Source organism: Sminthopsis crassicaudata, chromosome 3 (assembly GCF_048593235.1).
Source record: "Sminthopsis crassicaudata isolate SCR6 chromosome 3, ASM4859323v1, whole genome shotgun sequence".
NCBI lineage: Eukaryota > Metazoa > Chordata > Mammalia > Dasyuromorphia > Dasyuridae > Sminthopsis > Sminthopsis crassicaudata.
This window is the reverse complement of record NC_133619.1, coordinates 593,044,078-593,065,839: the sequence shown is the minus strand read 5'-3', so window position 1 is coordinate 593,065,839 and position 21,762 is coordinate 593,044,078. Positions and strand designations below refer to the sequence as shown.

At 47.2% G+C, this 21,762-nt stretch overlaps 1 protein-coding gene across 5 annotated transcripts; it reads left to right on the top strand.

Annotated features, from left to right (window-relative positions):
- The first annotated feature begins 153 nt into the window (after positions 1 to 153).
- Positions 154 to 20,440, top strand: HPCAL4 (hippocalcin like 4). Of its 5 annotated transcripts, none has more exons than XM_074305242.1 (5): positions 154 to 336; positions 10,711 to 10,752; positions 15,473 to 15,642; positions 16,398 to 16,613; positions 17,537 to 20,188. In XM_074305242.1, exons 3-5 carry the CDS (start codon positions 15,481 to 15,483, stop codon positions 17,732 to 17,734), a joined length of 576 nt encoding a protein of 191 aa, XP_074161343.1. In that variant the 5' UTR covers positions 154 to 336; positions 10,711 to 10,752; positions 15,473 to 15,480; the 3' UTR covers positions 17,735 to 20,188. The 5 variants fall into 5 exon arrangements, 3 of the variants coding, with proteins under 3 accessions (XP_074161343.1, XP_074161341.1, XP_074161342.1); XR_012488500.1 differs by lacking the exon at positions 10,711 to 10,752 and adding an exon at positions 20,304 to 20,440 and having other exon boundaries at positions 155 to 336; positions 17,537 to 19,888; XR_012488501.1 differs by lacking the exon at positions 10,711 to 10,752 and having other exon boundaries at positions 155 to 336; positions 17,537 to 19,888; positions 20,048 to 20,188.
- Positions 20,441 to 21,762: the final 1,322 nt, after the last annotated feature.

Below are 21,762 nucleotides of genomic sequence, written 5' to 3'. Positions count from 1 at the left end.
AGCTTCTCCATCCCTGACTGCCCGCCTCCCCAACCCCACCTGAGGGCCACTCCTGTCACTCTTCTCCATCTTGGCCAATCAGAACCCTCGACGCTATGCTTGGGGCGGTGTCCATGCAAATCTGTGTCTCCTCCGAGGGGCCCGTAGTGATATACTGGATTCGGAGGCAGTCCCGACGGGGAACCAGGAGCTTCCAGTCAGTCCTCCAGCCCGCCTGTCCGTCCGTCCCGCCCCCTCACTGCCCCCCGGGCCCCGAGCCCCCTGCGGCCTGTCCCCGGGAGGATCCGCAGATCCAGCGGCAGAGAGCTGCGAGGAAGAGGAGCACCCTCCCCCCAGGTACTGCAGCAGGGATGGAGGGGACCGGAGTCGGGGGGAGGGTACCCTCCCACCTCCCACCTCCCGTCGGCTCTGGCTCTTCCCTTGGCGGCTGGTACGGAAACCTGCCTCCAGCTCCGAGCTCCCACAATCCGCAACCCTAATCCCAAACCCCCGTTCGCTTCCCTTCATCCCCCAGCCCTCATCCCCTCGTCCACATTTTCTCATCCTTCATCTCTTATTTTCCATCTTCTCTTCCCTATCTCCTTATCCTCTCTCCCCCATCCCCTCATCTTCTCTCCTCCTCATCCCACATTCTCCCCTCCCATCCCTCACTAGCCTTACATCCTCGTTCCTCTTCTCCTTACCCCCTCCTCACCCATTACCTCGCTGCCCACTGCCATCCCCGCCCCCATACCTTCATTTCCTCACGCTCTCTCACTCCTCATTCCCTCATCTCTCATCTCCCCCTTTCTCTGCAGACCGTTTTCCATCACCTTATCCTTAATCCCTTCCCCCCTCCTCCTCTATTCCCTCTCCCTGATCTCCTATCCTTTATTTTTTCATCCCCTCTTACCCCCTCCCCCTCCTTTCAGAGGGAGCTCTGCCCTAATTCCCCATTCTCTCCCAGGCCCACTATGTCCCAGCTCATTAACTCAGGAGATGGCAATTAGGAACAAGCTCAGTGTGTCTTGTCCCATCTATGCTGAACCACGGTGGTCCCTTCAGCTTCAGGACAGGCCAGGGCCTCAGGACAGGTTCCCCACTCACCCCGTCTTCCCACCAAGACCCATCCCATTGTTCCAGAAGGGGAACTCCAGTGGCTCCTTTACAGCCAGCAGTAAGGTCCCCCTGAGCAGGAACAGCAGGCTTGGCCCCCAGAGTGAAGTGTTGGAGGGGAGGGAAAGAAAGGGGTTCTCTTTCACCCACGTGAGCTCTCTCTCTGCTTTACCCCCACCAGGTGCCTTGCACCAAAGGTGCTCATAACCACTACACACACACACAGCTCCCCACATACATATCCTTCTCAAATGTCTCCTCCCCACCACACACATCCCACTTCCACTCCACCCATACCCAACACCTAACCCACACCTCCAATATGCACAACCCACATCACCCCCTCCAGCTACTCCCACACACTTTTCCCCCAAACACACACCTTTTACTCATCCCACACACACGTTCCATACAGACCAAACACAAACTCCAACTCACCTATACACACAGCACATGTGACTTCTCAACACATCTGTGGCCCCACATTATCCCTCACACTACCCACAAAGGCACATCCTTCTTCACATCCCACCCCCATATATATATATATATACCAAGCACAGATCACCATAGTCTCTACATGACCCTACAAACACTGTCCCTTCCCATATGCTGAAACATACCAAATATAGATACCGTATAGCTACCTCACACCCCCACCCCCACATAACCTGCATATACCAGAAAGGTACCTCCTTCTTGTTTACTTGCACACTCACTCTCACACAGCCACATGCATCACATTATCTCAGAGCCAGAAGAGACTCAGAACACCACACCTGAACAAGAATTCCCTATACGCTTTTTGAAACCAGAGCCTTCCAGGAGGGATCTTCAAGGGCTTTTATTGAGTTCAGCACTCTCCCTTAAAACATGACCCATCTCTACATATTTAAAACCCTAACTCCTAGAGAGCCACCAGGCAGCTGCATGCTGCAATTCTAGACTGCAGATGTGGAGTCCGAACAGATCTTGAGTCAGTCAGATGATCAGAGTTCAAATTCAACCTCTCTAATTTATTACTTATATAATCTTGGATAAATCACTTACCTTCCTTTAGCTTCATCTGTAAAATGGTGGTCCAGAGATTTTTCATCCAGCACTATGATTCCCACATAAGTGGGAGCCTCAGTTTCCTCATCTGTAAAAGGGGGGAAGCTTGGTGATCTTTAAGGAACCTTCCAAGCCTAAACCCCCTGAGCTCCTAGTCTTTGATGAAGAGTGGGTTCCAGGCAGAAAACATAAGCTACAGACTCTAATCATCCTGCTTCTCTCTTGCCTCTGAGAGCCACAACTAGGGAATTAGGATATTTCCTTGGATTTTGCCCTCTGCCTCTTGCATGATCCCGTATAGTCCCCCATCTAATAAGATCTATTGAGTCTTCCCTTGCAAGATGATTTCCATCCATCTCCTCTTGTCTGCCCTCACAGCCTGACCCCTGCTTTCAGCTTTATCACCTCTTTCCTGGTTAGTAAGTCACACTATGCTTTCCTTTTAACTGTCCTTCTGGTCTCTCTCTTCTCAGATCTATCCTTCCTTCTTGTACTATTATCCTCTCCTAGCTGGAGACCATTCAAGTCACTTTCTAGCTTAAGAAAAACATGAAAGGGAGAGAGCCCAGAAATGAAAAATCAAGAGATTTGAGTTTGAGTCTCATCTCTGCTAATGACTTGAGTCCCTTTTCCTTTCTGAACCTCAGGCTTATCCCTTGCAGAATGAAGTGATTGGACTAAATGAACTCTAAGGTCCTTTCCAAATCTGTCATTATATGTTCTAACCCTGATGTTCTATGTTTATGATCCCTTGAAGCTTCAACATTCTGCGTTCTAATGTTTCTTTCAGCTCTGACATTCTGTGCTGTATGGTTCCTTCTAGTGCCAATGTTCCTTGTTCTAAGATTCCTCCCTGCTCTGAATTTTACATTCTAAGTTCAAAGACCCTTATATATAAATATATAAATTATCTTCTAGTTTTTATCTTTTGTATTTTATGTTATAAGGTAGCTTCAGCTCTAGGATTCAGTATTCAATGTGCTAATGTCTCCTACAGTCCTGACATTCTAGGTTCTATGTTATATGAACTAATTTCCTCTTTTTTTTCCTGAGTCTGGGATTAAGGGAGTTGCCCAGGGTCACACAGCTAGGAAGTGTTAAGTGTCCGAGACCAGATTTGAACTTGGGTCCTCCTGAATTCAGGGCTGGTGCTCTACCCACTGGGCCACCTAGCTGCCCCTGAACTAAATTATTTCTAAGGTCCTTTCCCTATGTTCTAAGTTCCCTTTTTACTATGTCACTCTAGGTTCTAGAAACCTAGAGATATCTGTGAACATCCCATCCATTATCTAAGGAAGGAGATCTCATTAGATACCCTCAGGTAGTTTGAGGCCAAAGTAGAACCAGGAATCCTTTATAGGCAGTTAAAAGGGAAGAGGCCATTGATCATCAATTTGGAATTGGAAAAGACCTTCAAGACTATCTAGTTCAATTCCTTTATTTGATAACTAAGGAAACTGAGGCCAAAAATAATTAAGTGACTTACCCAAGATCACATGGCTAGTCCATGGTATAGCTGGGTTTTAGACATAAGTCCTTTAATTCTAAATCCAGCTGCCATTCTACTTAGCCCAATTATGCTGGGATTCTCCCCTGGCATTAGGCATCAGGGTTTCCATTCCTGAGATTTCTCAGGGCTAGTGTAGAGTCCATAGCCTCATTGGCCTTTCTCATTCCCTCTCCTGCATTCTTTCTGACTCTTCACTGCCCCCTCACTGTCCCCAACTTCTCTTTCTTTCCCTGATTCATACATTCTTGATGTGGGGGGAGGAGTAATTGGACAACCCTTAATATAATTTCCTTCCATTGTTAATGAGGAGAGGAGTCCTTGATGCAGTTGTGTGTGTGTGTGTGTGTGTGTGTGTATGTGTGTGTGTGTGTGTGTGTTTGTGTGTAGGGAACAATAACCTTTCCCAACCCCAGGAATCCCACTGCCCATAGCAGAGAGATGAGAGACAGTCTCTGGACCAGGAAACTGCCATTGCTATGGCAACCTCCTCAGCACCAGCTTCTCTCTGAAGCTAGGCGAGGGTGAGGAATCGCCCCCTCCTTCTCTCACTCTGGGCTGCCTGCTCTGCTCTGGATCACAGCCCACCCAGGCCTGGGAGGAAGAGGGGGTAGTCTACCCAATATAGCAGAGGGTTAGGTCAGGAGGCTGATCTGTGAGCCTTGGAGGGTTAAAATGAGAAAGATGACTGAATGGTGAGAGAGACAGATAGACAGACAGAGATGGAGAGAGAGAGAAGACAGACAGACAGAGATGGAGAGAGAGAGAAGACAGACAGACAGAGATGGAGAGAGAGAGAAGGCAGACAGACAGAGAAAGGAGGAGGAAGAGGGGGGAGAGAGAGGTAGAAAGAGATAAATGGAAATAGATAAACAAATAGAGATAGATAGAAAGAGAATATATGTAAATATAGAGATAGAGAGATGGAGATATATGGAGATATAGAGATAGAGATAGAGACAGATAGCTACAACACAGGCAAATAAAAACAAATAGAGATAGATAGAAAGAGATAAATGGAAATAGAGAGATAAAGAGAGAGATAGAGACAGAGATAGATAGATGGAGATATAGAGACATAAATAAATAGAGATAGACAGTTGCAATACAGGCAAACAGGACAGTTCCTGCCTTCCAGCACAGTTTTCTACTAGGGATGACTCTATAGAAAATGAAACCTGAACAGAGGTGTGCGAGGCAGCTGTGGGGAAGGGGAGGGGCTGGGGAGAAAGCATGGTGGCCCAATATGATGATGGGTGGGAAGCTTCAGAGAGATCTGGGATCATAGCGTGCTGAGAGAAGGTGAGTGTGCTGGCCCCCAGCCCAGCCCTGACTCACTCTGTGACTCCACTTGAGTACCTGCCTTCTCTCTCCCCAGAAGAATGGATGAGTGAGTGATTGGGATAGCGTGGGCAGCCCAGGTAGGGCAGCCTTCAATCCATCCATCAGCAAGCTTTTATTAAGTGTCTGCCTTGGGCCAGGAGCTGGTGATACAGACAAGAGGGGGCAGCCCCTGCCTTTATCAGACTTGTATTCTAACAATACAGTGGCCATGGAGAGAAGGTGTCATTGATAATAGTAGCAGTATGCATTAATGGGGTACTTTGCAGCTTCTGTGCCATGTCATATTTGGTCCTCATAGCATCCTGGGAGATGGATGTTCTCATCCGCCACATTTGACAGCTGAGGCAAAGGTTAAGTGAGTTGCACAGGTTCACATGGTTACAAAGTGACTGGGACAAGATTCCAACTCAGACTTCATTAGTTCCAAATCCAAAGTGTTCTCTCCATTGCATGACCTAAATCCAACATAGTTTTGGGAGGGAGGGTATCAGATGTGCCTCTTGCTCGCTTGCCCATAGAGATAGAGATGTGAAGTACAATCTGCCCTCGATCTCGGAGGAGACCCCAATCTACGTGGAGGGCCAAAAAGATAACTTTAAAACATCTGGTGAATTATTCAGTCAAGGGAGGGAAGCTTCAGGATGGGGGGCTTCATGGAGGCTCCTTCTAGTTCTGACATTCTGGTTCTAAGGTCCCTCTTAGCTTCAACATTCTGTGTTTTAAAGTCCTTTCCAGTTCTGACATCTCTCCCAGCTTTAATATTCCACATTCTGAGGTCTCTCCAAATTCTAACACTCTGTGTTCTAAGATCCATCTTAGCTCTGACATTCTATTTCTAAGGTCTTTCCCTGCTCTGACATTCTATGTTCCAAGCTTCCCTCCAATTATGATAATCTGTGTTCTAAGGGCCATCCCAACTCTGACATTCTGTGTTTCCTCCAGATTTGATAGTCTTTATTCTGAAGCTCTCTTCCAGTTCTGAAATCCAAGTTTTATTCTCCTTCCTTGTTTTAACATTGTTTTTAAGTTCCTTCCAAGATTCTTTCCAGGTCAAACATTCTCAGGTCCCTCCTCACTATGACATTCTATGCTCTAATATTCTGTGTTCCTTCTTGCTCTTAGAACCAGCATCACAGGAGCACAGCATCATAGATTTAGAACTGGGAGAGATCTTAGAATCATCATTTTAAAAGTGAAGGAAACCAACTCAGGGAGAACATTGGAAGCGGGTTTGCACCAGATTTTTCTTAATCCCAAGGCCAACATCATTCATCACACCCTGCTTGCCTTTTGTAATAGCCTTTGATTTTGTGATTCTGAGTACTAAAGTGGCTGAAGCTGCCTCCTAGAGCAGTGAGCTTTAGACAAGGGAGAAATTGGGGCAGTTAGGTGGCATAGTGAATAGAGTACCAGGCCTGGAGTCAGGAGGACCTGAGTTCAAATGTGACCTCAAACACTTACTATCTGTGTGACCCCAGGCAAATCATTTAACCCTGATTGAAGGAGAGAGAGAGAGAGAGAGAGAGAGAGAGAGAGAGAGAGAGAGAGAGAGAGAGAGAGAGAGAGAGAGAGAGAGAGAGAGACAAAGAGACAGAGGAGGAGGGAGAAAGGGAGGAAAGAAAAGAAGGAGGGAGAGAGGGAGGGAAAGTGGGAGAGAAGGAGGGAGGAAGGAAGGAAGAAAGGAAGGGAAGAAAGGAAGGAAGGAAAAAATCTCTGCAAACTAGAGTAATATGCAAAAGCTTCACAGAAAAGATGGGATTTGAGCTGTACCTTTAAAAGGAGGAAAGAAACTGGGAAGGAGGTGAGGGACAATTTGGCAAGGACTGGAAGAAGATGGGGGAAGTGGAAATAACAATGGCATGTGTCTGGGCTAAAAAGGGGAAAAGAGCTAGGGTGGAGGGTTCACGTGCCTGGAGGAAACATGGGAAGTAGAGTGGGGAAGTCAGACTCTGGATTTTGTTGAATACTAAGGGATCATCAAAGGGTCCCAAGTATAAGAGTGATATGATAAAAGCTGGGCATTGAGGAAGTTCATTTAGAATCATATGTGGAAGGAATGAGAGACGGAAAGGCTGAAGCTGGGAAGGCACAAGTAGGGGAGGAGAAGAAGAGAAGACCTGGATTCAAATGGTGTCTATGGGAATGGGAGAGAAGGAACATTCAAGATAGATATCAGGGTACCTAGATGGCCCATGTTTAGGGCACTGATCCTGAAGTCAAGAGGTCCTGAGTTCAAATCTGGCCTCAGACACTTAATAATATCTGTATGACCCTGGACATTTAACCCCCATTGACTCAAAAAAAGAGAGAGGGATTTCAAAAACAGAGGGTCGTATTTAAGTGGTGAAGGAGGGGGGATCATGGAAGATGACTTTAAAGTTTGAAACCTGGGAACATGGGTAGAGAAATCAGAATATGGTAATCCTGGTCATGGTTAAGTTGAAACTTGAAGCAATGATGGGATATACAGTCCAAACATCCAATAAATGTCTGAGGACCCTGAACCAGAACTTTGGCTCTATCTGAAGGAAACCTTTCTGATCACTCCAGTTATTGAAAAGCTCACTGCTTCCTTCCCCATCACTGAAAGTCCTCAAGCAGAGTCTGTATGAATGTTTATTTGGGATGAAGGTGGGGGTTAGATGGTATTATCTCTGGGGTCCTGTCTATCTCATAATTATGTTACTCATTGTTTCAAGAGCAGGGCAGGAGATCTGGAGCTTAGAAGAGTCTTGAGAACATGAAATATTAGAACTGTAAGGGACCTGAGTGATCATGTGGTCCTCATAGGGGCTAGAGAAACTACATGACAGTCTCAATGACACACAGCAAGGTAGTGACTGAGATCTGAACCCATGTCCCCTGAATCTTGCCCAGTTTTTTAGTCCTAGGACTAAGAGGCAGGGACATGCTCAGGCCACCAAAGATGATGGGAGGGAGAAGAAACTTGTGATACAGGACTGGAGGCATTGGGAATGTGGAAATGGTCATGGTCATGAGGTGACAGTGGGGAAAATCTGAAGAGGTTGGTCCAGGCTCAGAGCAGGAACTCCAAGTATGAAAGATGAGAGGTTCTGGTGAGTCGTTCATGCACATACACACGTGCGCATGTAGAGCAGCTGTGTTACATGGTGAGTGTGTTACAGTGCATCCAGAAGTACAAATAAAGGACTGTGGAGATCTCAAGGAGAAGGAATTTGCCAATCTAAAGATCAGGGAAAGCTTCCTGAAGGAAGTAACAAAATTAATGAATAAGAATTCAACATATGAAAAGAGGGATGGAGGGTATGATCAGTAGAGGAAATTGTGTCAGTAAAAACACAGAGCGGGTAACTCAGGGCATAGTCAGGAAACAAAAAGTAGATAAGTCCAGCTGGAATATAACAAGAATAGAGATGAATAATATGAGATAATATTGGAAGGATAGAATGGTGATAGAGGTCTGTGAATGCATGCAGAAGAGTGTTGACTAATTGGTTAGCAATAGGGAGCCATTGAAGACTTAAGAGCAGAGAAATTACATGGACCAACATTTAATTAAGTGTCTGATAGATAGGAGATGCTTAATAAATGTTTGACTGACTGGTCTATTTATGGATAAGAATGAAGGATGGATTGGAGGGGAAGATGTGGAGAAGCAAAAGGGTCTTTTAGGGTCATCTGGGCAGATGCTAATGAGAACCTATACCGTGTCAGAAGCTATGAAAATAACGAAGGGATGGGTGGGAGTTGTATTTATGAGATGGAATTGGCAGAGATAGAAAGACAGAGAAAAGAGAGAAAGAGTGTGAGAGAGAGACAGAGAAGGATAGAGACTGAGAAAGACAGAGACAGAGGCAGAGGGGGCGGAGAGGGAAAGAAGGAGAGGATGAGGGAGAGAGAGACACAGAGAGAGAGAAAGAGAAAGAGAGAGAGACACACACACACATACACACACACACACACACACACACACACACACACACACACACACAGAGAGAGAGAGAGAGAGAGAGAGAGAGAGAGAGAGAGAGAGAGAGAGAGACCTAGCGAAACTGAGAGACTGAGAGACCAAGAGAGACAGAGACACAAAAACAGAGATAGAGCGACAGAGACAGAGATAGAAGGAATCCTATATTCATAGTTATACTGAATGTTTAAGGCTGAATATGCACACGAATATATATATTTATAGACACACAATGTAAACAGATGCCTAAGCACCCCACACAGGGCACACAAATGTTCTCATAGCTATTCATAGAGACAACACATGTGAGCCCCTTGTCTATTTATGCACCTCCAAACACATCTATCGGCCCCACTCTCATGCACTGGCACATCCCCTTTCATTCATATACACTCAAGCACACAAATGTACATCCTGGGCATCTGTGGGCACACAGAAGCAAGACACACTCACACACATGCGCACCTTTTTGCATTTGAACATATGTGATTATACGTGTTATATTCAAGCACATTCATTCACAGGCATGTAGCAGGGGTCCAGAACTGTGCCTAGGACTACAGGTACAAAAGAAAAACCAAAAGGAACCCAAGTCTGCCCTCAAGGAGCTCACACACTGCTGGTCAGTTCACCTGTCAGGTGCAAGGAGAATTTGAATGGAGAAGGCTCCAGCAACCAGAGAGGCATCAGGGAAGATATCATGGAGCAGAGTTCAGAAGCACATAAGAAATTCTAGGAGATAGTGCTGTTGTTTATCCTTGATTCTCGAAGATGATTGTAACATTGGGGAGGTGACACCATGACATACAGGTGAATTGGATTTAAGTGGGGCTGTGCCAGGTCACCGGCCTCACTTTTTTCTCCAGAGCCATCTGGGTCCAGTGGCCAGATAGAGATCCTGAAGATGGCCCTGGATGCAATGGGAGACCTTGGCCTTTTCTGCCCCATTAGAATGTAAGCTCCCTGAAGGCAGGAACTGCCTTTTTCTTTTAACTTCTCATTTGGCACATAGAAAGTGTTTAATAAAGGCAAGCTGATCAAGAGATAAAGGGAGGCTGAAATGCAGCAGTTGGAAGATATATATATATATATATATATATATATATATATATATATATATATATATATAGTGTGTGTGTGTGTGTGCATTTGTGCATATATAATATTGTGTTTTATACACATACACAAAGGTATAGTGATAGGGGTAAGGCATGGACCTGTGATATCTTTGATAGAGGGAACTTCCAGGTGAGGAAATATCCTGTAATCAATACAGATTGGAACCATCTCAGTAATTTGGAGTCTTAGCATGTTAAATAATTAATTGTTGGTGATCAGTCAACAGGCATCTATGAAATACCTACTATGCTTTTGGGGACTGTGCTAAGTCCTGAGCACTGGGTCAGACAGCTAGTACAGGTCACAGCGGGGACTTGACCCCAGGTTTTCCTGGCTCTGCAGTTAGAGATATAGCTATGTACAGGTTCAGATCCATATACATTTACACACAGACGCACTGGGACGTGCCTTTACAATGCACATGAACACACGTTCACACATGGATACACAGATATTCATGGATGCTCCCCCACAATAATATCCATCCACGTCCATGGGATCTGTGGCCCTCAGGCTCAGTGTGCACACACAGAGAGCCAAGCCAGAGTCTTGCAGTGGGAGGAAGCAGATGGGAAAGATTCCACAACCCAGATGGGAAAGGAGCCCCTGGCACTCATGAGCTCCCCTTTCTCCCTGCCCCCAGCTTGTGTGAACTCACGCCCCGGATACCCTGGACACAGACTAGGTAAGTACTAGCAAAAACTCGAAAGTCCTGTTTCCTTCCTGCCCAGACCTGCCTTTAGTACTGCCCATCCACCCCTTCCAGTTGCTACAGTTCTTTTTAGACTTTTAAAGAAGCAAGAAAAAGATGCTTTTTCTATAGTGCTTTACTATGGAGAGACAGAGACAGAGAGAGGGAGGGAAAGAGAGAGAGGGAGAGAGGGGGGATCAAGAATGACAATCAGATGAGTCTAAGAGGATAGTGGTATCCTCAACAGGAAACTTAGGAGGAGAGGAGATTTTGGGGGGAGACAGAGGCAAAGAGATAGAGAGAGAAATAGAAAGGCAGAGAGAGACAAAGAGAGACAGACAGAAAAAGAGAGGAAAAAATTAGAGAAAGAGAGAGACAGAAAGAGAGAGAGTGCACACTTTTCTGGCACTTCTTATCAGAATACTGATGAATTCTCACCCTGGGACAAGGATTGGTTAGGCCTGTTTTCCAGAAAAGAAAAATGAGAGTCACTGAGGCCCACATTGTAACATTCAGAGGCTTTTAGGGCCCAGTTGCCCAAAGTCACCCAATTACTAAACTGTAGTTCTGGAATTTGAACCTGGGCCTTCTGAATATACATCCACAGTATTTCCACTGTGTCCGATCTCATTCCTTCTATCCAAAGGCAAGTTCAGCTTCCTTAGCCTCTTTGGCCCTTGAGGGAGTAGAAGTGGTTTTGTGCAGACTCCTTGGTTTCTGGGAAACACTTAAATCCCTACACAGATGCATCCTGGGCACAACTCTCAAAAGTGGCCTTCAGGTCAAATTCCCTGAATAACAACATCCCCCTTTTTGGATACCCAGACCCCGACTTGCCATGAAGGAAACAGAAATGGGAGCCAATTATTCTCAGTCTCCCCCACCCCCTACTAGCACCTTCTCCTGAAAACCAGTCTCCCAGGAAACTACCCCAAAATCATTCCCCAGAGAGAATTCATCACACTCTTGTGATAACAAGTGCCAGGAGGCTCCCCACACCACCCCCACAGCTCCTCCATCTTCCCAGAAGCCTAGGAAAAGAAGGAAGGAGGGAAGGGAGGGAGGGAAGGAAAGAAGGAAGGAAGGAAGGAAGGAAGGAAGGAAGGAAGGAAGGAAGGAAGGAAGGAAGGAAGGAAGGAAGGAAGGAAGGAAGGAAGGAAGGAAGGAAGGAAGAGAAGGAGGGAGGGAGGGAGGGAGGGAGGGAGGAAGGAAGGGAGGGAGGGAGGGAGCGACTCTCAATTTGAAATGCTTCTGGGGAAGCTGAGGCCCTGAAGCTGTTACACAAGTATAAGCCAGATACAGAACTGTCTCCAACCATTCAAAATCTGCCTTCTAGGTTTTCTGCAGCTAAAACAAGACCGGGGACTAGCCTGGTCCAAAAACAATCCTCTCTCCAAGGTCCCCACATCCTGCCCCCCCTCCCCCTCAACTCCATTGGCTGAGCAAGGACTCTCTCAGAGGAGCTATTAATTCATTATTGGGTGTTGAATAAATTCCTCTCCTTCTTTGGCCTCAGTTTATAGATCTATAAAATGGAAGATCTAAATCCTATAATTCTATGTTCCTGTGAGTGTACATTAGCTCCCCTCTCTGTGCCCTCTCTATTCCTCAGATATTGTGAAGGGTAAAAGGATCGCTCCTGATGATAAGGAACCTCTCAGTGGTCAACTGGGCTTCCCTTAAACATTTCTACTGTTCCTCAACTTCCACCCCCTCTCACTGAGCCCCAGTGCTCCCCATTGCCTTAACCTACTTTAATGACCCCAAATACCACCCCTGCCTCTCAATATTCTTCCCATAGTCCCTAATACCCTTCCTTGATCCCCAACAGCCCCTCTGCCCCAATCTTCCTCATTATTGACCCTTATACTCTCCAGCCTTTTCCCTCTGACCCCCAACATCCCCACTGCCCCAACACAATTCACTGATCCCCAACATTTCCCACTGCCCTTTCCATACACTTCACTGATTCTTCAGCACTGTATCCACCCCGAGTGCTTCCCACAAACCCTTTGATAATTCCCAGGGGTCCCCCTCTCCTACCTCTCACCCCATCACTTCCTCACCCCATAGCTAAATGCCTGTTTCTTGGGGGTATCTCTGTCTCCCTCTGGTGGCTATGTCGGGTTATGCACCCCCGATTCTGTACTCCCCTGTCAGATTCCCCGGTACCCTGTATTGTCAGAGGACTCCCACAGATGGGGGAGGGCCCTCAGGTAGGTGCTACTGAACTCATGGGGATGTGAGCCTCCCTTGCCACCAGTTGGAGGAGGACTCATAGACTGCTAAAAAATTTATCCACTCCCTGGGGTCTATTTACTCAGTCTCTGCCCTATGTAGGGGACTTGGTTGTACTGCTTGGGCTGAGGACATGGGGATGGGTGAGACCCAGGCTCTGCCCTCGGGAAGATCTCCATCTAGATGGACTCCGACAGGGACAGAACAACTGGCTAGAGCTGTGGTGGAAAGGACACCATTGTGATGGTCAAGAAATCAAATCTCTTTGCCTATAAGACCTTGGGCCAATCCCTCCCCTCTAGCTTCCTTAGCTTTCCTCCTAGTAGAGCAGGTGTGCTGTAATGGATGGAGTCAGGGAGACCTGAGTTTGAATTCTGCCTCAGAAACCTATAATCTGTAGGATCTCTCTGCCCTCGGTTTCCTCATCTGTAAAATGAACTGGTTGGACTCATTGACCTCTATGATCCATTCTAGCTCTAAATCCATAAATCTATGGGAAAATGAGGGGAGGCAGCCTCGATGACCTCCACGACCCTTTCCAGCTGTGAAATCTCTGAACTCTGACATTGAATGTCTTCTGGGGAGAGTGAGCACGGGAGGCTGCCTGAAGAAGATGGGCCCCCCAGAAGAAGGGATAACAGCAGCAGCAATAGTAATATTTGGCTCTGCCGATTACTACCTGTGTGGCTTTGGGCAAACCACTTCCCTTTTTCATTCCTTGTTTGGTCATCATTTGCTTGACCAGCTAAAGTCTCTGCTCCTTAATCTCTGACCCCAGTGCTTCTTAAAGAAGGTGTAATCTTGTCTGGGTGAAAGTCTTCAAGAATAACATGTTATTCAGGCAGCTAGGTGGCACAGCACAGAGACTAGAGTTAGGATCACCTGAATTCAAATCCAGTCTCAGATGGTCACTAGTTGGGGGATACTGGGAAAGCCATTTAACACTGTTCTACTCATCCCTGGCAAAGCACTCTAGGATCACTGCCAAGGGAAACCCCAAATGGGGTCACAAAGAGTCTGCCACAACTGAACAACAACAAGCTTATCAGGACTGACATATAGAACCTATAGAACTCAGAACCCCCTCCACCCCGATGATGGTGTTCTTAGCTAGGCTGGTCTTTGGACCATAGACACGGATTCCATCACTGATCTCAGGCTGGAAGCCATTCCAGGTCAGTAAGACAGAGAAAAATATTTTTTAAAGGGACAGAAAGTATTTTATCAGAGAATCAGAGATTTTCAAATTAAATTAGAGGAATTGGCGGGGAAAACTCAAGTGAATCAGTTCACTCTGCCATCTTGAATCAGAGACTTCTGGGGGAAGGTGCTTAGAGGTCACCTTGTCCAGAGGAGAAAGCTGTGGAACAGAGAGGTTAGACCCCTAAGTCACACAGCAAAGAATAGAGCTGAGATTAAAACACAATACAGTTCAGACATCACTATGCTAATTTTTTTATGTAAAGAGAAAGACTCCCCTAGAGAGGAAATGATTTTTTCAAGGAGGGGATTGGTAAGGTATAAGCATTGATATGTGCTAAGCATTTTACAAGTAGTGTCTCATTGGAGACTCACAATAGCCCTGGGAGGTAGATGCCATTGTTAACCCCATTTTACAGTTTAAAAAACTGAGGCAAACATTGAACAACTTGCCCAGTTGTGACACAGGCAGTAAATGTCTGAAGCTGAATGTTTCCAATTCTGAACTCAGAGCTCTCTCCTTTGTACCACCTTACTACCTCTAAACAGACAATCTTTCTCTAACACTTTTAAGTTAAAGTTTACTACTGCTTTGAGAGGTAGATAGTACAATCATGATTTTTCCTATTTTTCAGATGAGGAAAGTAAGATTCTGAGACATTAAAGAGCAGGGAAGAGGGGCAGTTAGGTGGCGCAGTGGACAGAGTTCAAATCTGGTCTCAGACACTTAACACCTCCTAGCTGTGTGACCCTGGGCAAGTCACTTAACCCCAGCCTCCAAAAAAAAAAAAAAAAAAAGGCAGGGAAAGGAGGGAATTTTAAAACAACTCTAAGATATTACATCGGGCCTTTCAAATGGGCAAAGATAGCAAAAGATGAAAATGGCAAATGTTGGAGGGACTGTGGAAAGATAGGTTCACTGATACATTGTTAATGAAGTTGTGAATTAGTACAACCATTCAGGAAAAGGACTTGGATCTGTATCCAAAAAGTAACGACACTGTGCTATACTATATCAGAAATGTTGCTCCTGAGTATAGGGAGTAAAGGGAGTAAAAAAGGAAAAGACCCCATAGAGACACAATTATTGTCAGTAGCACCTTTTGTGGTAAGAAAGAACTTGGAGGAAAGTTGGGGGGGAGTCCCAGGGCCCAGCCTGGGGAAGGAGGTGATTCGGGATGCACAAGGGCTGAGGGGACTCGATGACATCCCCAAGGAAGGAGTTCTGCTTTGCCAAGGCAGAGCCTGAGCTCTCTCTCTGCCTCTGTGCCCAAAGGTTGGGCCATGGGGAAAGGAAACAGCAAGCTGGCCCCAGAGGTGCTGGAGGACCTTGTGCAGAGTACGGAGTTCAGCGAACAGGAGCTGAAGCAATGGTACAAGGGCTTCCTGAAGGACTGTCCCAGTGGCATCCTCAACCTGGAGGAGTTTCAGCAGCTCTATGTCAAGGTAAGCCTCCTCTCTCCTTCCTTTCCACCTCTCCTTGCCTGGCTCCTGGGCCACAGATGGAGTCAGTACAAAGTCAGCTGGGGCAAAGTCTAAATCCCCAGTGCCGTATACCTATGGAATCTGAAAGGAAGGCCCTCTCTACTCTCCCCCTTCTCCTCTGAGCCAAGATCCATCCTGATTCCAATGCAGCATTCCTTTCCCTGCCTTGGAAGTGGAGGTAGTCTTGCTACCTCCACTGTGCCCTAGGAGGTTGGGTGGAGGGCAAAGAGGAAGGGAACTTCTGCTGGCACCTGGACTTTTAGTTTCAGATTGCTCCCACCAGGACCCTGGATTTCAGTTTTTAAAAACTTATTTTATATTTTTTCAATGAACAGAATCTATTATCTCTCCCGAGCCCTAAAGAAAAAACAAAAACAAATCCCTTGTAACAAATATGCATATTCAAACAAAACAGATTCCTTTATTGGTCACCCACAAACATCTCACTAACTCGTTCTGCTCCCTACATCCATCGCCAGTCTTTCAGGGGTGGGTTCTTTCCTCCTTGGTCTAGAATCATGGCTGCCCTTTACGATGATCAGAATTCTTGAGTCTTTCATCAAAGTTGTTCATCTTTACAATGTTATTGCTATAATGATTTATATTATATCGGGCCCGATTATATTATAATATATAAATCATCCTGGTGGTCCTGCCATTTCTTCCTTCTTCCTTCCTCCCCCACCCCCACCTCTTTCTCTCTCTTCTCCATCCAGTTTTTCCCATATGGGGATGCTTCTAAGTTTGCCCAGCATGCCTTCCGCACCTTTGACAAGAACGGGGACGGGACCATCGACTTCCGGGAGTTCATCTGTGCTCTGTCTGTCACCTCTCGGGGCAGCTTTGAGCAGAAGCTCAACTGGGCTTTTGAGATGTATGACCTGGATGGAGATGGACGCATCACCCGCCTGGAGATGCTGGAGATCATTGAGGTGCTGGCGGGGAGGGGGGCATCAGGCATCCGAATAGGATATTTGGAGGGGCCGTGGGTTGGAGCGGGGAAGCAAGAGAGAAACTGAGGGGCCAAAGAGAAGTCATGTTTGGAGGTCAAAGAATGAGCCCGCCCTTGGCTGGGGTGGTCAGAGAAGAAAGGCCAATTTAGAGAGGTCAGGGGTAGGAAGATTTGGGGAACAAAGATTAAAGCAAGGAGCATTGAGTATTGGGGAAACGGGGGTCATAGTGGGTCAGATTTTAGAGGTCATGTTGCAGGTCAGATCAGGATGGTGAAACTTGGAGAGCTCAGAGATCAGTTTGGTTCTAGATCAGAGGTCAGAGTAGTTAGTAAAGTCACAGAATGGTAGAGTTGGAAAGGATCTGTGGCCTCCTGCTCCAATCCATCTCTGAATGAGGAATTCCCACTATGACGTGCTTGACCTGTGGTCACTGAGTCTCTGCTCACAGACCTCCAGTGTCTCTTTCCAGGGGCAGCCCATTCTGATTTTGGACAGCCCTAATCATTAGGAACTTTTACCTTATGTCAAGCCTGAATTTGTGTCTTTTCAACTTTTGCATATTACTGCGAGTTCTGCCCTCTTAAATCAAGAACAAGGCTAGTCCCTTTGCTCCATGAAAGCTAAACATCCCTGGTTCTTTTGGCCAGTTTTTAGGTGATGTGACCCTGAAGCCCTAGGTCATGGGGTCAGATATCAGGGGGAAGTAGTGAAATCTAGGAGTCTGGATGACCGGAGAGGTTAGAGGTCAGAGGTCAGATAGTGAGAAGGGTAATCTCAGGGAATCCAAGGGCCTTGTCCAGGAGGCTGGACAGCATGGCCATGAGGGGCTGATCCAGATGCCTTGAGTGACGTCTCGCCCCCTCCCTGAAAGGCCAGGGCTCACTGCTCTCCTGTTTCTCCAGGCTATCTACAAGATGGTAGGTACGGTAATCATGATGCGCATGAACCAGGATGGGCTGACCCCTCAGCAGCGTGTGGACAAGATCTTCACCAAGATGGATCAGGATAAGGACGACCAGATCACCCTGGAGGAATTCAAGGAGGCTGCCAAGAGTGATCCATCCATTGTGCTTCTGCTGCAATGTGACATGCAGAAGTAAGGGGGGGCCTGTTCTGGCCCTCCCCCTTCCCAGGGACTCTGGGGTTCTAACCCCTCTGTCCAGGGCATCCCTGTGTCCTAGCCTGGGCTTCCCTCTCCCTGGGGTCCTAAACCCCTCTGTCCCTATATCCTACCCTGGGCCTTTTTGTTTCTGGGGTCCCTGTGTCCCACCCTGGGCTTCCCTGTCTCTGGGGTCCTAAACCCTCTGTCCAAGGCATCTCTGTATCCTAACTTCCTATACCTAAGTCCTCCCCTCCACCCTCTCCAGGGCACTTCTGGGTCCTAACCCCATGCCCAGGGCATCCCCCTCCTCAGAGCCACCCTGTTTCTAATTGTCCTGGCCCTGGACATTCTTCTCCCCACAGTCTTCCAATTTCCCACACTTTTTACCCCAGGTTTCTCCCACCTCAGAGCCTTTCCACCTCCCCTCCCTGGAGCCTCTGGCCACCTCTGCTCTCCCTCTCCCCAGGGATTCCTAGGCCTTGGCTGTGGTGTACAGTACCCCTTCTATGGGTCCCCTTCATCCTGGGATCTTCCAGAGGCCCAGCCCTCTTAGCCCTGGGCTCCTTCCTACTGTTACCTCTTCTGCCAACCCTACAGTTTTGCCCCTGATTCCCCCTCCTTTCCTTTTGAACTTGCTGGCAGAGCTTAGGGGCAGGCCTTGAGGAGGGGGATATTCCTAGCCCCAGTCCATCACATCCTGATCCAATACTCTATTACTGGGTCCCTGGCCAGATTTTTTCCCAGGGAGATGTCCCTGATCCTGGTAAGGGAATCCCCCCAGGAAACACTTTGGTATAATATAGAGTCCTTGATTCAGAGACAGGGGCCAGGATTTAAGACCTGACTCTGCTCCTTCCTGGTTATGTGACCCTGGGCAAATCACTTTGTCACTCTGAGCCTCAGTTTCCCCATCAGCAAAATGAGGGGGTTAGACTAGATGATCCCTAAGGGACTTTTAGCTCTCAATCTTACTAGCCTAAGAATCTTTTCTAGTGCTTCCTTTCCCATCTTCCCATGGGAAACCCCCCAAATCCTAAACCAAATGGACCTGCTCACTCCTGACTGAACCCATTGGAGGTGGGGAGAAGATAATGGGACCAACTGGGCCTGAACTGAACATCTGTTCCCATCTCGATGACACTTCCCTTCCCCCCAAGGCAGGTCTCTGATTTTTGTTTTAGGCCTTCATTGGATGGGCCTGGACCCTCTAAAGGGCCTGAATGCTGACAATGCTGGGAAGAGCAGTAGGTACAGGTTCTTACTTCTCCCCACATTTTATTTTAAACATTGGCAGTTTTATCCAATAGCAAATGACTCTGAAAGCCCAAAGCTCAATTTCCCAGATGGAGGTGACATCCCTGGTCTTCCATTTCTAGGTTCTAATACTTCTCAAAGGCAGAGGCTTTGGCTTAGACCTTCCTTAGGGGGGTTCTCTTTGGCTCTAACCCAATGGGGTGGATTATTTATTTAAAGGAAGAAGTGAGGAGAGGTACAGGGCCTTGCGGGGTTATGGTAGGTACAAACACAGTTCCAGATGGATCACATGTAAGGAAGATGACCTATTCATGCTTATTTGATGGCCAAGAAAGTCACACATAGACATCTGGAGATGTAGAAATCAATTTGGAGGTAGGAAATCAGTGAGATTCTTCCTCCACTTTGAGGAATTAAGTGAAAACTGGAGGAAACTTAAATAGACCCACTTCTCCTTTTTCTGATCCAGAGCCACTTTATTCTTTTAAGTGAAAGTCTCTTGTGAAACATTTGCTTAATTCTGGTTTCCAGATTAAGTTAAAAAGCTGAGGCTGCCCAGAGGCTGACTCACTGCCACCACCACAGTGAATCTGCTAGTCAATGGGCATTTTTATTACAATGGAGGGAGCCTGAGTTGCTGCTGCTCAATGACAGTCAGACATCCTGGATTCTTGGAGGCCCATAGGAACACCACTCAAGCAATTCAACAAAGGTTCTAGGAAAGGCAAAAAAGGCTGCCATTCCTGCCCTCGAGCTTTCATTCCATTGAGGACTCAGCAGATGTTTGATATCAGAAATAATGGCAATTCACAAAGGAGAGAAACAGGCAATAGATTTATATTGAGGGAGGGAGAGAAAGAGAGGAAAGGAGGGGAAAAGAGAGAGACAAACAGACAGAGTCAGAGAGAGACAGAGAAAGGAAGAGAGAAGGAGAAGAAGAGGGAGAAGGAGAAGGGGGAAGGAGAAGGACTGGGAAAGGAAGAGGAGAGGGAAAGATGAAGAGGGAGAGGGAAAGGAGAGGAGAGGAAAGGAGGAGGGAGGGGAAAGGAGAGGAGAGGGTCAGAGAGAGAAAGAGAGCCAGAGAGAAGAGGAGCAGGAGGAAGGAGGGAGAGACAGAGACAGAGATAGAGGAAGAGAGAGAAAGGCTGAGAGAGAAAAGAGAAGGAGAAGAAGAAGAGAGGTAAGGGGAGAAAAAAAAGTAAAGAGAAGAAGGAAGAAGAAAAACAAGAAGAAGGAGGAAGAGGAGGAGGAGGAGGGAAGGAAGAGAGGGAGGAGGAGGAGGGAAGGAGGAGGAAGGGGAAAGGAGAGGAGAGGGTCAGAGAGAGAAAGAGAGAAGAGCAGGAGGAAGGAGGGAGAAACAGAGACAGAGATAGAGGAAGAGAGAGAAAGGCTGAGAGAAAAAAGAGAAGGAGAAGAGGAAGAGAGGTAAGGGGAGACAAAAAAGCAAAGAGAAGAAGGAAGAAGAACAAGAAGAAGGAGGAAGAGGAGGAGGAGGAGGGAAGGAAGAGAGGGAGGGGGAGGAGGGAAGGAGGAGGAAGGGGAAAGGAGAGGAGAGGGTCAGAGAGAGAAAGAGAGAAGAGGAGCAGGAGGAAGGAGGGAGAAACAGACAGAGGAAGAGAGAGAAAGGCTGAGAGAGAAAAGAGAAGGAGAAGAGGAAGAGAGGTAAGGGGAGACAAAAAAGCAAAAAGAAGAAGGAGGAAGAAGAACAAGAAGAAGGAGGAAGAGGAAGAGGGGGAAGGAAGGAGGGAGAAGGAGGTGGAGGAGGGGAAGGTAGAGAAGGGGAGGGGGGAGGGGGAGGAGGGGAGGAAGAGAAGGAGGGAGAGAGGGAAGGAGGAGGAAAGGGAAAGGAGAGAGGGTCAGAGAGAGAAAGAGAGAAGAGGAGCAGGAAGAAGGAGGGAGAGACAGAAACAGAGATGGAGGAAGGGAGAGAAAGGCCGAGAGAGAAAAGAGAAGGAGAAGAGGAAGAGAGGTAATGGGAGACAGAAAATCAAAGAGAAGAAGGAAGAAGAAAAACAAGAGAAGGAGGAGGATGAAGAGGGGGAAGGAAGGAGGGAGAAGGAGGTGGAGGAGGGGAAGGTAGAGAAGGGGAAGGGGGAGGGGGAGGAGGGGAGGAAGAACAAGAAGAGGAAGAAGAGTGAAAGACTTACAAATGGAGATTGAGGGAAGGGGAGAGAAAAGGGGAGAAAGGAGAAGAGAGAGAAGTGTGAGTGAGAGAGAGGGAGGGAGGAAAGAAAAAGAAGGAAGGAGAGAGAAAGAGGAGAGAAAAAGAAAAGACAGAAGAAAGAGAGGAGAAGGAAGAAAGCAAGAGAGGAAAGCAGAGAGGAAAAAGAAAGAGGAGAGGAGAAAGAAAAAGAGGAAGGGGGAAGATTAAGAGACAAAAAGAGAGATAGAGAGGAGGAGGAGAAGGAAGAAGAGGAGAGAAAGAGAAGGAAGAGAAGAGGAAGAAGACAGGAGGAGGAGGGGAGGGAAAGGAGGAAGGGGAAGAAGAGGGAAAGGAGGAGGGGAGGAGAAGGATGAAAGGAGAAAGAAGAAGAAAAGGAAGAAGGGAGGAGAAGGAGGGGGAGGGGGAAAGGAAGGAGGGAGAAGGGGGAGGAGGGGAAGGGAGAGAAGGGGAAGGTGGAGGGGAAAGCAGAGGAGGAGGAGGAGGGGAGGAAGAACAAGAAGAGGAAGAAGAGGAGGGAGAGAGAGCTAGAAATGAAGATTGAGGGAGGGGCAGAGAAGAAGGAAGAAAGAAGAAGAGAGAGAAGTGTGTATGGGAGAGAGGGGGGAGGG